Here is a 15,858-nt window from a genome sequence, read left to right as displayed (position 1 = left end):
TTATTAGATAATTACATTTTTTGCTCTTAAATCGCTCACCCTGCGACATACCGCATCTAGTTGGACAAGCATAAAGTGTAACATAGCGCTAGTGAAATAGGTCACAATAAACCTAAAATAAGCACAAAATAGACCTCTTCAAACAGCTATTCGTTCCAGAGTGTTACCAAAACCGCCCTAGTTTCCAGTAATCACTGTAGTATGACAAACACATTGTTGATCATGCTATTATGAGACCACCGCATTATCTAAATTGCCTCATTAAGACTGATACAAGGATAATCACGCGATATACAGCGATAAGATGTAAACTGCGCCCATTTGTACTCCTTATTTTAAGTTTTACTCCTTGAAACATTCCACATATATCTGGATCATGAAAGAGTACATCACTACACTATTCACGATGAATCTATTCTTGCATTTATCGAAAAGTCTATAATTACAGAATGATACCAAGATTTCTCAATTTTGCAGTCAATAGGGTGCTATGACGCATTCGTCATTGAACATGCCATTATCATTTTGGCAGGTGGAAATCTCGAGTATTTTTGCTCTAGAAGTGGCAGATGTCTCATTAGAAATCTAGCAGTTTGTGGCGTATTCTTAAGTTTTTAGATACGAATACGAAGCACAAGTCACCATCTCTTCAGACGACGTTAGAAATTCAACAGGCGGTAAGGCGGGACGAGTAGGATTGTGTCGAATGAGACTGTATGGGTGGCAATCATGAAATGCTAATGAGGCAATCTTGAGCTGCGATGATAACCTCTGATGTCCAAAAGCGAGTGGAACAAATAGAAGCGGCAGAAACGAACGCATGTAAATAGAATTGGAATCCGATGTTTGATCTTAACTGAAAATTAAATACCACTGTCGATCCAAACATCTGCGATTTGTAAACAAAGTCACTCAAAACAAAAGCCTTAACTTTGAAATATACATTTCTCATACAATAACATTAATCCTTCTTCAATTGACGTAGTAATTTGAAAGTCTTGCATGATTTTGGACCGTTAAACTCAGCTTCTTCTCTAGCGACTTGTTCCAAATCAGTTTTGGTAGCAGATTGAGTGATTTGCTGAAGAGCACCTAAGTCACAGTTGCTGTTTGTGACAACATACATCTCTAAAGCGTCACCGACTTCAATATGACGCTCAGTTGCACCTGTGAAAGAATCTGTTACGATTGCCAAGACATTATCGAGTGGAAGGGTACCAGGTATAGGAGGATTGGTTGGGTCAGCTGGCTGTTGATTTCTGAAGTAAATTTGATTATCGAGGAATGGTTGAAGAAGCGATTGAGCCGCACCTGCGGCCCTGCAGGTCTCTCTTTCATAACTGCCAACAGGATCGAAGCCGTAGACAGCACCAGTGCCTTAAAGAAACTCATTAGAAATAACTGAGTTTAATCATGATTCTTACCATCATCATCAATACCACCAATGATTACGTATGAGTAGAATGGGAAGAATCTCTTACCATAAAGCATGGTTTGTACCATTCTGGCTATGGATTTAAGTGGCATTTCTCTGTTGTGAGCGTGCTTGTAAGTCTATAGAGAAGATTGAGTAAGATAAGGCTGGTGAGATAGGTCTAACTCACCTCGAGTCTCCATTTCACTCTCTTTACGAGTTGCTTGCAGTCAGCAGCGAAGCCGTTAGCTGCGATAGTTGCTTTCTCATTCCTTTGAGTGGATAAGATTGTGAACTGGGTGGGATAAGACGTGTACCAACAATCTCCAGACTTTGGTTTCGTATCTCGATTGGATGGAGAAGCCCTCTGATTGACGAGTATCACCCGCGACAACGCAAAAATCTTTACCTGCGATTGCCAGGACTGAATGGAAATTAGTATGCGCCGATGGGTATCGATGAGTGGCTTACTTGTACCGCCGTTTCTACCAAATGAGATAAGCGTGGATAAATATAAATTCAAATAAACTCACTGCGTATATGGAGAAAATGACATTGGTTGACTTGCTTAAGCAGCTGTTGGTGGTTGAGGTCAGAGAGTACTGGGACTTACGTACTCTCTCCACCGAACGACGACTGCAAAATGGATCCAAGATCAAAAAGAATTTTGAAGGTACTTTGATTCTCAATTGGCTCTAGGAATTTCATTTTAACTCTTTATTCAGGAAATCAAAGGTTTGTAATGTCATACAGAGTCGCACACACGCAGAAACACTCACAATTCGTTTAGATTGTCAATTAAACGATAATACCGGCATTCTCGTTGAAATGGTCAATGAGAATCCTTATCATCTTATTGGTTCCTTCGATGGTCCAGACGAGACACCTTACCAAGGTGGTCATTTTCAAGTTGACATACAAGTTCCCGATAATTATCCCTTTCAGCCGCTCAAAATGAAGTTTATTACGCGCGTCTATCACCCCAATATCTCCTCACAAACTGGTCTCATTTGTTTAGATATCTTAGGCAAAGAATGGTCTCCGGTTCTGACACTCAAGTCAACGTTGATCTCCTTACAGTCCTTGTTATGCTCACCGGCGCCTGACGACCCTCAAGACGCTGTTGTGGCCAAAGTATATACCACAGATAGGAAAAAGTTTGAATCTACAGCTAGATTGTGGACGCAGGGTATCTACAAAGAAGGTGAAAGTAGCAATCTCTCTCCTGTTGCTGCTGCCGGCCTTGGCCAGGAAGATGTCGATAAGTTCACCTCGATGGGTTTCTCTGAAAGTCAAGTTATTGACGTTCTCTCCGTCTTGGACTATCGTGGTCCTAATATTCAAAATTTAAGTGATGACGCCGTTGTCGATCAATTAATCGCATAATTCTTCAAATCAAGTCAGTATACGTTGCATGTGTACAAATCATTAATTTAGTAGAGTCCGTTATACATAATGGTAATCATTACCATTAGTATGAGCAGTTTTATATCTATTATGGATGAAAGTGATCCTCCCGATTCACTCTCTGTCGCAGAAGGCGAATCTGACGCTTTTTCATATCCTCTAATCAGATCCGCACCTTTTTCACATAAGGCATATGTGATTTGCATGTGATGTGCTGCAATTGGTAGTGGAATTGTCGAGCTATCGATAACACGAAGATTATCCACTCCATAAACTCGCAAGTGAGAGTCAACTACACCACCATTTTCTCTTGGAAGCATCGCACATGAAGATGCTGGATGATATTGTGAGACAACGCTACTCCTTATATAATCGTTGAGATCTTCATCACTCATTACATCTTCGCCTGGGCTCACTTCACTTTCAATGACGCTGGATAAAGGTTCTGTTGATGCTAGTCGTCTTATGTACCTCAATCCACTGCGAAGTACTTGAATATCAGCAGGATGAGATAAGTAACGGGGATCAACATTAGCATTCTCGCTTGCATTTTGAGACCCCAAACTAATCTTTCCCCTACTAAGTGGATGCTGAATGGCCAATTGGAAGCCTATGTCAATGTAAGCGTGTGTTTGGTCTGATTGACGTTATTTACCTAAGTTTGAGCCCAAGTTGTTCATTAATATCTCAACAACCGCATTTCCTGCTCTATAAACATTCTCCAAGTCGCTTTTGTAAGTTGCACGATAGCCAGATTTAACTTGTTCCGGCTCATTTCCAGAACTAGTTGCATCTGTCATGTTAGCTTCAAGTGCGTCAAGGAATGAATCCGTATCATCGCCCATAAGATCATCTAATGGAACATACGCAATAGCTCCATTTGGGGTAGAATAAACGCTTCTAGCAAAGTTTCCGTCTTTAAATAACTGCAGCTGATGATCTAATTCTTCATCACTGAGATTACCAGCTACGGGCGCAGTTGTTGCGTAATTGATGGTAGCAGAAATGTGGTCTTGAACGTGTTCACCAACTCCAGGAAGATCAACAACAACATCAACATCTTGACTTTCTAAATTTTCTCTAGGTCCAATACCAGACTGAAGAAGTATTTGAGGCGAGCCAAGAGCACCACCAGCAATGACAACCTCTGAAGACGCATACACTTGAAATTGATTGTTACTCCCGCTTGTAGTAAAGGTCAAGCCATTAGCTACAGGCTTTGAGCTCGAGGTATCAAAGTTTATACGTGTCACCAGAGCATCAGAAAGTATGACCAGGTTAGAGCGCGTGTTTTGTACGGGATAAAGATAAGCACTGGCTGCGTATGAGCGCAATTGAGTGTCCGGATCAATTGAGTTTGGCGTTATATATCCACCAATATTTTTACCGCTGAAGGGGTCTGAATCGGATTCAACTCCTAGATTATTGAAGGTTTCCTGCCAAAGGCTGACTTCGTTCAGCATTTGCTTGTGCAAGCGATAGAAAGAAGACCCACCTGTTTTGAGGATAGTTATATTGTGGAAAAGATATCTGGATACTGAGACATTGATCAGAATGAAACATTGGCTTACTGTGTATTTAGACTCACGGTCCATCATATCCATGCGCGGAATCCTTAACTTCAATAGACAGATTATCTTTCAAGTCTGAGGCTGGAGGGGAAAAGTTTTCATATCTACGGAAGTATGGAAGTAAGCTGTCCCAGTTCCATCCATCATCGTCTACGAGCTCAGCCCAAGCGTCGTGCTCGTCTTTAATTGATCGAGTCATATAAAGCGCATTTACGGCAGTCGATCCACCGACTATTTTGCCCCTAACAAAGTCAAAAGCGTTCAATTTGATTTAAGTAAGTATTTCTCACCTCGGCCAATGTAAATTCCTACCGTTAAGTTCATCTTGAGCTTCTGTATAAATACCCCAATCGTAAGGGGAGCCTGCGACAGGGAGACCTGATGGGTGTTAGACATAATAAAGATATATCATCAGATTTACCATTTAAATAGGCTTCTGCAGGAATATCGATACGGTCACGAACATCATCACCTTGTCCTCCTGCTTCAATAACCAAAACACGAGTATTTTCGTCCTCGGTCAAACGATTAGCGGTAACTAGACCGCCAATACCAGCACCGGCTATAACATAATCAAAGGTTTGGTCTAAAAGGGTCTTAATTAAGGGTTTTACTTCGTGAGGTCAATACGTACCGTTAACTTGATTAGCGTCAGTAATCACACTGCGTTTGAATTGATTGAATTGACTAAAAGGGAAGGCGGAGGCTGTCGACAGGACATTGAGCAACGATATAAACTTCATGACGCACAGCCAAGCTATGTTCCTGTGCAATTATAATCTGACCCTTGTGACCAGGGGAAGACGTTTTTAATAAAAAAATTGATCAAGTCACTCGCTATTACACAGTGATTACCATTAGCCAGCATTTAACGCCGCTTATAAGAGGAAGTGTGAGAAGGACTTATCACGACGTTGAGATAGAATACAATTGAGTATAAAGTGTTTAGAGTAGCAATATGATAGTGTATTTCCCACCATCCTCATTTAGGTCTACGATCCTGGCCAATCACCTGCAACAGAGATTTATATAGTCGATCAAGGCTGATATGTGTATATTCATTAAATACGAATACTTTAAGTATACATTAAGCAACGCTGTATTCTCCTTAGGAAGGTTTTTGGTTAAATCCGATTAAGACAGAAATCGGTCATAGCTCACCCGCTTAGATGAGTGGAAACATACGAATTTTATTAAGATGAGCGGCTGTGAATAGCTTGTAAGCGATGCGCTTTAAAGTCATTTAGTCTGCTCGTACGATTCCTTAGAATCTTATCTTATACAAGAACGTCCATCACCATGTTCAGAAACTACATTTCAAAGAACATTCAACGTCCAGTGAATATCAGCATATTACATTGGTGCTTTCTAATGTTTCTTAGGTCAAATTCGCTAGAGCCTACGCTTCTGCACCAACGAGCGTTTATCAAGGCAACAAGGACGCAAACGTAGGCGCAGCAGCACCAGCAGCAGAAGTAATTCTAATATACGTAACAGGGAAACTACACAGTTACATTGATTCCAGGTGATGGTGTGTATTTCGTTTGCTCCGTTGAATACCTCACTAAGACGCTTATAGGTATCGGTAATGAAATCTCAGACGCTGTGAAGAAAATCTACGAAGCAGCAAAGGTCCCAATCAAGTGGGAAGAAGTAGACGTTACTCCTTCACTCGTCAACGGAAAATCAACTATCCCTCAATACTCAATAGACTCGATAAAGGCAAACACTATCGCATTAAAAGGTCCTTTAGCTACCCCAGTCGGTAAAGGCCACGTCAGTTTGAACTTGACCCTGAGAAGAACTTTCAACCTCTTCGCCAACGTCCGTCCATGCTTGTCTATACCTGGTTATAAGACACCTTACGACGACGTTGATACTGTCCTTATCCGTGAAAACACTGAAGGTGAATACTCGGGTATTGAGCATGAAGTCGTCGATGGCGTTGTCCAGTCTATCAAGTTAATCACCTTCGAAGCTTCCGAGCGTGTTGCAAGATACGCTTTCCACCACGCTTCAACCCAAAACCGTAAGCGTGTCACTGCTGTTCACAAGGCCAACATTATGAGGCTGTCAGATGGTATGTTCCTTCAAGCTTGCCGTCAAGTCGCAAAGGAATACCCTGATGTCAAATACGATGAGGATTTGTTAGACCGCGCTTGTTTAGCTATCACTACCGACCCATCTCCATTCTCTGACAGAGTTATGGTTATGCCCAACCTTTACGGTGACATCCTTTCAGACATGTGTGCTGGTTTGATTGGTGGTCTCGGTCTTACTCCTTCAGGTAACATTGGTAAAGATGCTTCTATCTTCGAAGCTGTACACGGATCTGCTCCTGATATTGCCGGTAAAGGTCTTGCTAACCCAACTGCTCTCCTTCTTTCATCCATCATGATGTTGCGTCACATGAACCTCTTTGAACATGCTGACAAGATTGAGCGTGCTGCTCTAACAACTATCAGAGAAGGCAAGACTATCACTCGTGATCTCGGTGGTAGCTCAAGCACAAATGAATACGCAGATGCCATCATTAAGAAACTCTAGATTAAAATGCTGTTATCAGATTGGATAAAATGTTAGATACACAAACTTAATACATAAAAAACACTTCAATTATTATTACAATGCTTTCAAATCATGTGCTGTTTATTATCCGTCTAATTTGAATGTTTCAGCTTTCCATTTAATTCATCGAATAACGTGAGAGGTTTCTCTGTAAAAACGTCGTTTAATGAGTAAGCTGACGGTGTGCGGGAGTAGTTGTGTGATGGTGGGGGTGATGGGAAGATGGAGTGATCATCTAGAGCTTTACCATGCCATGAATAATTAAGTGCAGGCATCTTTTCAACTGCGCATTTGGAAGGTAATCCCACCTTCCTAAGCTTGACTGAACGTATTTCTGATAGGAATTGATTCATATTAAGTGACTTATTTGTGTCCGTGTTCGAAACAGTTTTCGCATGTGCTTCGTTTGACCTCTGATTGTATCGTTTTGGTGGTGGATTGTGTGGGGTTGAGCTTGGTTGAGCAGCTGCCATATCCCTGAACTCTTGTGATCTTTGCCTTTTCTGATGAAGCATCGTCGTGTCTTCCTCCTGACGAAGTCTCTCACGCTCTTGGTTTGGCTTGGTGATCATATCGGTCAAAGTCTTTACTTTCGATTCAAGGTGTTGTATCCTTCGCTCATTTCGAGCCTGGGTTTGATTGTGGAAAGCTGTATTCCTTTCGACGGCAGATAAGAGATGATCGTAGCTTCTGCGTAGTTCATTGAAGGAGTCCATGTCTACGACTTGACTTTCTAACGCATTTGATTTGGTCTTGTTGTCTGTTGAGTCAATGAGATTGTTGTAACTCGCAGATAAATGAGCCGCAGGCGTGATAGGATAGCATCCAGGTATATGAGGTGTTTGTAGGCTCTTTATGTGAGCCTTATTTAAGTGATTACTCTTGCTTTTGCTGTTAGAACTGGTGCTAGCATTCTGCTGATCTTCAACAACTTCATTTATTGCAGGCACCGAATGAGATGAATCAAAGTGGTCTGAACTACTTCGCTTGACCTTTTTGCGCTTCTTAGTAGGTCTGTCGCTATCAGTGGCTTCTACAACGCTCTGTGAAAGTAGATAAGAATCGAAACGTCACCCAAAGCAAAGAATCCTTACAGTTGACGCGTTATCGAAAAAACTTTGCACTTCTTCTTCTGCAGTCTGTCTAACAGAGCTAAAGAAACCGCGTATTGCGCTAGAATAATCCATTTTATCACGTCTTCACGGTTTCGGTCAAAGGTTTTTCATTCAACGAATAATTAAATAATGTGCCGTACAAGCCAATCTTTTAGTTCTTTATTATTACCAAGTGCTCTATAGTCTACAGTGAAATTACTCATGTATTGACTGTTTGTACGAAAACTGATGTCACATCCAACATCTGTTATCATAGGATGAATAGAGCTGATTGGGCGTAAGTAGCTAGCTTTTTTTCCTCTTGGACTTACATGTAGTCGCATAATCTCTTCCTAATTACGCATCTCTCTATATCGTCCACCCACCAATCACTACAATTACTTAAATTAGAGCATAGTTCGCGTAATGCCTCCAATATCACCGTAAGCGCATCCGAGTAGATCAAAGTCCTTAACTGTGTGATTGTTGTTCGCTGTAAACCCTTTGCAAGTTGTACAAGCACAGTATGAGGTGAATTGAGACTGATGATTGTAGTTTTACTATCATTGTGAGACGCAGAGTTCAAAATGATGATAGCACTTACTGTTTTCCGAAGCTTATACGACCTTGGCTTCCGATGGTTTGAGGTTTGTTATTATTGAGGAAGATGTCCAAAACTTCACGAGTATACGTCTTCTGTACATGGTAACTAGCCTCTTTCACCTCCACATAGCATAAGAGATCGGTGATACGACCTAGCAGCCCCTTTATGCTTTCAGTGAAAGCTTCATAGTGTAGTAGATCAAGTATTGGTTTCAGTACTTGATTATTGTTAGCTGATATATTCTTATAAGATCTGATTTGTAACAGTTTGACCCCAAGCAGCAAGCCGTCGCACTTTGATGATATTTCTTCACCTTCCTCTATGTAATCATCTCCGTTAACCTGTCATATATTAGCTGCGTTCATATTTTTAAAGCACACTCACCAACTCCAGTACAAGCTGGCTACTTGTATCAAGCTCGATAACTATCATCTCTGCTGAAGATGTAATGACAATAGGTATTTGATTTGCTTCATTTAGTAACTGCAAAAGTCAACAAACATTGTCGAATGAGTAGTATACTTACAGATGCAAACAAATCTTCCTCAAAAGATGAGCTCTGTGCATAGTCTAAAGTTCGAAGCAGCGAATCTATCCTTTCATTCACATTATCCGACGTGTTTCTCATTTCAACATTTGAGCGAAATGCTGATGATGTTTCAATATGATTACCACTTCTTATGGATAGCTTAAGACGCCTATTACGCCTTTTTGGTATGCTCAAATTGAAATCGTTTGATTGAGAAATTTTAATGTCAAGAGAAGCTATTGAATCATGCTTTATTTCATTAGAGGCTGTTCCTGTAAGCTAATTATTAGCAAACTTAGTCCAGCACGTACCTTCATCGACAAAATACAGTACTTTGAGGTCTTTAGCTGCCTTTTCCAAGTCAGTTGTCGACTCTGACTTTGCATTTGACGGTATCAATGTCCAATTTCTGTCACGTAAAAGCAGACAGTCATCCCAGAATTGAGCATTTTGGGCATTGGTTTGCTCGGTTTGCTCTGATGCTCTATCGAATATGTTGGCAGCCGATTGCAATGATTCATTCTTAGTAGTTATAGCAATCTTCGACTTTTTTAGGGCTTGTAATGGTGTTAGTTCGCTAGCATTAATCGCAGCAGTTCCGAGAGAATGTTTAGGAATAGGTAGCTGGATTTCAGTATTCTCGTGCCTGGGAGTATTTGAAAGCAGCAAGTTGACGACATCCAGAGCAACTGCCAACTCATTTTTAGCGTCACTGAGAAGCTTTTAGTAAATGCTTTTAGACTAAGATCTAATTTACTCAAGATTAGTGAGAACTGAATGCTTCAATTTGAGTACATCATCGACTGATAACGATTCGTCATTTCGTGTGTCATCTTCTGGCTCTGATTGCTTGTCAACGTCGTTTAATTCGTTTAATTGATCCTGTAACAAGCTCTTTGAGCTAACCTGACTGAAATCGCCCTTTTCTTGCCAGATTCTGTGCAGCGTGCGAGCAAACTGAGTATCACCATCAAGTGGCCTGAGCTGTAAGAGAATAAATATTCGAAATTCAGCTGCTCACTCGTCGTATATGGGTTCACCACTTTCAGGGATATCAACGAGATCTTTATCGCCGTGGTAGCCTTCGTTCTCCAATGAAATGGACATTAATTGAAATCTATATCAACGAGGCTCGTTGCTTCTAAAATTTATAAATTGCTTGTTGGATGTGCTGATTTAACTTGCATCGCGACCGTGAGGATTGACATGTCAAATAATGATGAAAACTACACGCAAATTGATTTAACTAGATCGTACAATAAGAATCTAAGCGCTTTGAAACGATTTCATCAGTGTTTGCCGTGGTGGTTACACATTGCTGCGATATTACTATTACTGTATTGGGCGTCGAGGTTATATTCTAAGCTAGTGATATTCTCTAGAGAGCGTGCTTATAGGATGTTAGTGATGATTTTATCCATCACTTCCTCTAATCGTTGTTTAGTGAACAGCGGCGAAGACATGGCATTCCTGATAGCGATAAAAGATCATTCAAGTTAGCCTTGTCAGCCGCAAACGATACACGTCGAAAACGCATTCTAGAAATTCAAGCAGAAGAGGAACGTAAGCGCCAATTTGATCTAGAGGAATCTTCAAAGTGGAGGATGTTAGGAAAATCAACAGGGTGGTGTCGTGAGTAATGCGTTTTATTCAAGGCGATAATAACAATGTCACAGCGCAACCAAATTCTTCAGATCATTTTAATGATGTAGACTCTTCATCCACGCTACCAGGTGGTTATGATCCACAAGTTTCGTCAAATAGCTCGTTAGTATAGCTTTTGAATACAACTTCACTGACAATACTTCTTAGCTTTTACGAGCCACCAAAATTTGAATACATACCTTCATCGCCCTCAAACAGACTATCAACATCTTCAATTGCAAGGGATTTACATTCATTAAGGTATCCATTAACGCGCAACGTCGATTTCCCAGATGTGAACGAAGAAAGTAACTTGGAAGATGAGCGAAGCGAGATTTCAATGAATGTCGATGATGTAAGTGATTCTCAAATAAAAGATTGTCGATCTAAAACACGTACAGTACACAACTTACCCTAATCTTACGCGCAAAAGATCGATGGACGAGTTCTCTCAGAGAGATGAAAGCGATTTAATAAGCTTTGAAGACAGACACAAACGTCGGCGAGCTACTTCTTTATCTACAGATGCATCAAACACTCCAATGAGTGAAGGTTCATACGAAAATGAATCTTTGAGGAGATCTGCATCGCCTCAAAATGATATTAGAGGACGTAAACGTAGCCTTGACGACTCTTCAGATATCGTCAGTGTAAACACAAGGTCGAAGAAGCTTCCAAAAAACAGCGATGAATGGACTGATCTCACTGGAACGACATACAAGTACGATGATGGAGTCAAAAAGCGTCTTACCGTGGTGAAGGAGTGGAGATCCAAATACAATATGCCTAAAGATTCCCAGCATCCAGATCGCAACGTAAAGTTGAGAGTATTTGTTGAGAGATGGATCACAGATGATGAATACCAGGATGCTCTAAATAGATATGAGCTCGCTTGGCAGCCAGATGAAGATGAGTTGATATCTATAGATAATAAGGACGCGCATGATGAGAACATGTCGCAGTTGTCAGAGAGTTATCAACCGCAAGTATCTCGAAAGTCATCTGGTGTGTATTATACTAGAAGAACTCCAATTAAAAGGCAGGTTTCGAATAGATCATTGGTTACGCCCTCCGTGTCGTCTGTTACATCTTCACCCCCTAACTCAAGTGATGGAAAGCAACAGGCTAACAGTAGATTGCGTTTAAACAGAAAAAACAATTCAGAATTAAATTTATCAAAGTCCACTCAACGGAAAGACAAGGAGAGGGAGGCAGATATGTTGACTAGTATACGCAAAATGAAAGCAGCAAATCAGGAAAGCGAGGTGAAGAGAGACGAGGCTGCTAAAATGGAACAAATGAAAAAGGACGAGACTCAGCGTAGAGAGGAAGAAGGATTGAAGCAAAAAGAAGAAGCGAAAAAGCAGGAAAAGCAGAAGGAGGATCGTAAAGCTAGAGCAAGTGGCCAGCCCGGACCGGTATCCTTCAACTTCGGTGATCAAATGACATGCGCTGATAAGAGCATAAGTCAAACAAGTAAATCTACAAGTAATGATGATAAAAAGGATACAAAAACCACATTGCCATCCTTCAATTTTGGTGCATCCTCAGCTGAGAACGATAAACCAGCATCATCATTGAGCCAGCCACCACAAGCACAAGCAGGAGGCTTTAGCTTTAATTTTGGCAAGTGATTTGTAATTTTGCGATGAATAAGCCTCTTCTACCGCCAAAATATTGATAGCGCTTACTCCTAAACCATCATCCGTGGAAATACTTATTGCGGAATAGACGTTGAATATTTACAATAAAGAGCTCAAATATGTTAAGAAACGTCAGCAGAATCAACAAGAATGTCGCTAGGGCTGCATCCAATAGGAAAGCTGTGATTTGTCAGCCAGTGATGAGGTCATACTCATCTCAAGGTGGTGAAAGTGGCGGTGGCAGTGGCAGAGGAGCAATCTTTGCGGGTGGTGCTTTACTTACAGGATTAGGACTGTATTTCTTTAATAATCTCAACAACTACGAGGGTACTCGTAATCAGGCAGTGGCTAAGATTGAGGAGAAGTTGCCTGTTGATTCTGGCTCAAGGGATTACCAAAAGGTTTATAACGCTATTGTTGATGTTCTGGAGAATGAAAACTATGACGATGGGACTTTCGCGCCGGTCCTTTTGAGATTAGCGTGGCACGCGAGTGGAACATTCAGTAAGCACGACAAGGCGAACCCAGGTGGATCAAACAAGGCGACGATGCGTTTCAAAGCTGAAGCTGAAGATGGTGCTAACGCAGGATTAGAAGTCGGAAGAGGTGAGTGCAAAGCAGGTCATAGTACACGACTTAACAGGAATAGACCTCCTCAACAACAGAGTAAAGCCACAGTTTCCATGGATTTCATATGGCGATCTTTGGACACTCGCTGGTGTAGTTGGACTGCAGGAGATGGGTGGTCCAAAGGTAAGATTATTTGAGAAATTTCACAAGCTTGACTTATCAGGAACAGGTTGCTTGGCGTCCAGGTCGTATCGATGGTATAGATGAACGTGAGGCAATCACGAACAGATTGCCAGATGGAGCTAAGGATGAAAAACACGTTCAAAACATATTCGATAGATTAGGTTTTGATGATGGCGAGACGGTATGTTTAATTGGAGCACATGCAGTTGGTAGAACACACAGAGATCGTAGTGGATTTGAAGGACCATGGACATTCAGTCCTATCACCTTCTCAAATCAATTCTACAAACTGTTGATGGAGTCAGAGTGGAAGGAAAAAAAGTGGGATGGACCAAAGCAATATGAAGATCAAGAAACTAAGAGCTTAATGATGCTACCAACAGATTATGCACTTAGAACAAGTGATAAGTACAGACCATACGTAGAAAAGTACGCAGAGGATGAGGATGTCTTCTTCAAAGACTTTTCAAGAGCATTTGCTAAACTTATTGAGCTGGGTGTACCACTCAAGCAATTTGAACACTCACCACCAGTGTTCTTCAAGACATCAGATGAAGTTGAAGCGGAGAAAGATAAGTAAATATTGATTGGTATTGTAATTGAGAAAATCTATGAAAATAAATTACTTTGCAAAGTAGATGCGCCAAACGAGATAAGCAGCGATAGCGACCAATGGGAATAGCAGGTTGTTGATTCTGCAGATGTTAGTAGGGTAAGACAAAGCAGGATGAAAACTCACAAAGAAGCTCTCGTATCTGATGATTTAGAGCCAGTCTTTGTGGAAGAAGAAGACGATTTTGAAGGCTATAAAAGAATTAGGAGAGAAGAAGACGATGAAGAAACTCACGCCATCAAAGTCACCAATGTAAAGCTTGTCTAATTGAGATCTAGCTTCGTCCGAGTGGCCCTGTAAAGGTCAAAAAGAGTAATACAGAAAAATGAAACTAACAATATCATCGAAAGCTTCTGTAGCGTCTTTACCGCCTTCAGAGATGATAACTTCATCACCACCTGGGTGCTTTAGGAGAGTAAGTGGCTAAGCATGTGAATATTAACAAGTCGACCAACATCGTCGAGGAACTTTGTACAATCGTAGACTATTAAAGCGTGTTAGAAGCGAGTTGCTGGAAAGGTGGGTCACCGACCTTTTCCATTAATCAAAAGCCACATGTTATCTGCTGATTGATGAGACTTTAAATCATCAATCGTGAATGTCTTTTGGTTTGTATCAGACATAATGAACAAACGAGATGGTTTTGGTTGGTTGGTGACGAGGAAAGTTATTCGAAGGGATCGATCATTGACCTATAAAAATTAAAATTACATTTAATCATAGAGATGTAGATGAAAGAAATCAACGGCAGCACAAACACAAAGCAGACGCTTCTACGTTAAAATAAAATAAATAATCGTTACAATCGAGAAATATGCGGCCCGGTTAGTGCTCAAGAAAGTACTAGGACTTAATTGAGCGTGGAGGACAACTGTATTTAACTATACCACCTCAAAGTTATGGGTACACCATATCCATCCTGCTACAGATGAGTCGGACGCCAACCCAACGACATACCCAAGGCAAATTTGAAGTGGTTTATGGTTTAGTTAAAGAAACGGTGAGAGAATTGAGTATTTTTATAGTCAGTGAAAATTTGATTAGGGTTAGGGATGCGCTTGATAGAATGTCAGAGATACAGAGTTTTAAAATTCAATCAAAATGAACAATAACTTTGCAACAGATACAACTTTTGACGAGCATGTGAGTCTTAGTGTATCAAGCTTAATTTCATCCTGATAAATCAAAAGATACACGAAGTAGTTGGATATTTATCAAGGAGTAAAAGTGAGAATGAGAAGATGAGCTATTTAGATGAATATCAATCAAAGCTGGTCGATTTAAATGATTCTAACAAGAAGACTATCATTGATAAATTATTGAGTGATATGACAGCTTTGGGTGGTGGAAGTTGGTCAGGTTAGAGTCGGCATTCTATGGGCGTCTATTTGCTAACTGGTTGATTATAGAAATTGAAGGATTCTACAACTTGATTGGTTTTTTGATACTTCAAGTTTTCAGTGAGGATTATAGTAAAAGATATCATACCTTGGTGGATTTAGTTTTGATTAACAACTCAATTGAAGCATCTTTAAAGTTCAAAACAATCAACAATCTGCTCAACAATCTGAGAAATACAGATAATGTTAAAATTGAGTTATACAAGTTTATTCTAGATAAGGATCAAAATTTCATTATCAAGGAAGATGATGAGTTGGTTGCTTGGCTAAGTGATTTAGGTGTCGAAGCTAAGAAATCATTCTTGGTAGACATTATCAATCACTTCAACAGCATAGGTAATATCCATAGAATGATAAAATACCAACAGATAGCCATTGAAATTGATGAAAGCAATGAAAAGATCGCAAAATCCATCATATTGAACTCATTAGAATCAATAAACAATTACTCATTTGATCAATTAGTAAACTTGAATGGGATAATCAATATCAACAAGTCAACAGAATTCAATTTATTGCAAAGCTTTATCAACTTGGATTTCAATCAATATATTCAATCAATCAATCAATTAAACAATGTCAACAAATCAATTTTGTTGGATAAATTCAGATTACTTC

General features: G+C 40.3%; 10 protein-coding genes across 10 annotated transcripts; 5 read left to right on the top strand and 5 right to left on the bottom strand.

Annotated features, from left to right (window-relative positions):
- Positions 1–961: 961 nt before the first annotated feature.
- On the bottom strand, positions 962–1,970 carry J056_003131 (Proteasome component C5; the record flags this gene model as incomplete). The annotated part of the gene is made up of 6 exons (XM_009268435.1): positions 962–1,377; positions 1,425–1,554; positions 1,605–1,686; positions 1,736–1,838; positions 1,886–1,899; positions 1,948–1,970. The coding sequence occupies 6 exons, from the start codon at positions 1,968–1,970 to the stop codon at positions 962–964; spliced, it is 768 nt and encodes a 255-aa protein (XP_009266710.1).
- Positions 1,971–2,057: 87 nt separating this feature from the next.
- J056_003130 (Ubiquitin-conjugating enzyme E2 1) lies at positions 2,058–2,800 on the top strand (the record flags this gene model as incomplete). The annotated part of the gene is made up of 3 exons (XM_009268434.1): positions 2,058–2,087; positions 2,140–2,149; positions 2,205–2,800. The coding sequence occupies 3 exons, from the start codon at positions 2,058–2,060 to the stop codon at positions 2,798–2,800; spliced, it is 636 nt and encodes a 211-aa protein (XP_009266709.1).
- Positions 2,801–2,847: 47 nt separating this feature from the next.
- On the bottom strand, positions 2,848–5,135 carry J056_003129 (uncharacterized protein; the record flags this gene model as incomplete). The annotated part of the gene is made up of 7 exons (XM_009268433.1): positions 2,848–3,431; positions 3,477–4,267; positions 4,317–4,358; positions 4,410–4,634; positions 4,683–4,770; positions 4,814–4,978; positions 5,027–5,135. The coding sequence occupies 7 exons, from the start codon at positions 5,133–5,135 to the stop codon at positions 2,848–2,850; spliced, it is 2,004 nt and encodes a 667-aa protein (XP_009266708.1).
- Positions 5,136–5,691: 556 nt separating this feature from the next.
- On the top strand, positions 5,692–6,939 carry J056_003128 (uncharacterized protein; the record flags this gene model as incomplete). Its single annotated transcript, XM_009268432.1, has 4 exons — positions 5,692–5,730; positions 5,775–5,840; positions 5,890–5,923; positions 5,972–6,939. 4 exons carry the CDS (start codon positions 5,692–5,694, stop codon positions 6,937–6,939), a joined length of 1,107 nt encoding a protein of 368 aa, XP_009266707.1.
- A 113-nt stretch (positions 6,940–7,052) lies between these two features.
- J056_003127 (uncharacterized protein) lies at positions 7,053–8,147 on the bottom strand (the record flags this gene model as incomplete). Its single annotated transcript, XM_009268431.1, has 2 exons — positions 7,053–8,003; positions 8,055–8,147. 2 exons carry the CDS (start codon positions 8,145–8,147, stop codon positions 7,053–7,055), a joined length of 1,044 nt encoding a protein of 347 aa, XP_009266706.1.
- A 507-nt stretch (positions 8,148–8,654) lies between these two features.
- J056_003126 (Mediator of RNA polymerase II transcription subunit 17) lies at positions 8,655–10,294 on the bottom strand (the record flags this gene model as incomplete). The annotated part of the gene is made up of 6 exons (XM_009268430.1): positions 8,655–8,999; positions 9,043–9,141; positions 9,185–9,453; positions 9,499–9,899; positions 9,945–10,166; positions 10,209–10,294. 6 exons carry the CDS (start codon positions 10,292–10,294, stop codon positions 8,655–8,657), a joined length of 1,422 nt encoding a protein of 473 aa, XP_009266705.1.
- A 354-nt stretch (positions 10,295–10,648) lies between these two features.
- J056_003125 (uncharacterized protein) lies at positions 10,649–12,465 on the top strand (the record flags this gene model as incomplete). The annotated part of the gene is made up of 5 exons (XM_009268429.1): positions 10,649–10,682; positions 10,730–10,819; positions 10,864–10,954; positions 11,000–11,186; positions 11,233–12,465. 5 exons carry the CDS (start codon positions 10,649–10,651, stop codon positions 12,463–12,465), a joined length of 1,635 nt encoding a protein of 544 aa, XP_009266704.1.
- Positions 12,466–12,593: 128 nt separating this feature from the next.
- Positions 12,594–13,807, top strand: J056_003124 (uncharacterized protein; the record flags this gene model as incomplete). The annotated part of the gene is made up of 3 exons (XM_009268428.1): positions 12,594–13,080; positions 13,124–13,227; positions 13,274–13,807. The coding sequence occupies 3 exons, from the start codon at positions 12,594–12,596 to the stop codon at positions 13,805–13,807; spliced, it is 1,125 nt and encodes a 374-aa protein (XP_009266703.1).
- Positions 13,808–13,849: 42 nt separating this feature from the next.
- J056_003123 (Cytochrome b5) lies at positions 13,850–14,463 on the bottom strand (the record flags this gene model as incomplete). The annotated part of the gene is made up of 6 exons (XM_009268427.1): positions 13,850–13,922; positions 13,967–14,031; positions 14,075–14,134; positions 14,177–14,245; positions 14,296–14,324; positions 14,373–14,463. The coding sequence occupies 6 exons, from the start codon at positions 14,461–14,463 to the stop codon at positions 13,850–13,852; spliced, it is 387 nt and encodes a 128-aa protein (XP_009266702.1).
- A 478-nt stretch (positions 14,464–14,941) lies between these two features.
- On the top strand, positions 14,942–15,204 carry J056_003122 (uncharacterized protein; the record flags this gene model as incomplete). The annotated part of the gene is made up of 2 exons (XM_009268426.1): positions 14,942–14,983; positions 15,031–15,204. The coding sequence occupies 2 exons, from the start codon at positions 14,942–14,944 to the stop codon at positions 15,202–15,204; spliced, it is 216 nt and encodes a 71-aa protein (XP_009266701.1).
- Between the last annotated feature and the right edge of the window lie 654 nt (positions 15,205–15,858).

This window comes from Wallemia ichthyophaga (assembly GCF_000400465.1).
Source record: "Wallemia ichthyophaga EXF-994 unplaced genomic scaffold scaffold3, whole genome shotgun sequence".
NCBI lineage: Eukaryota > Fungi > Basidiomycota > Wallemiomycetes > Wallemiales > Wallemiaceae > Wallemia > Wallemia ichthyophaga.
This window is presented reverse-complemented; position numbering and strand designations above follow the sequence as displayed.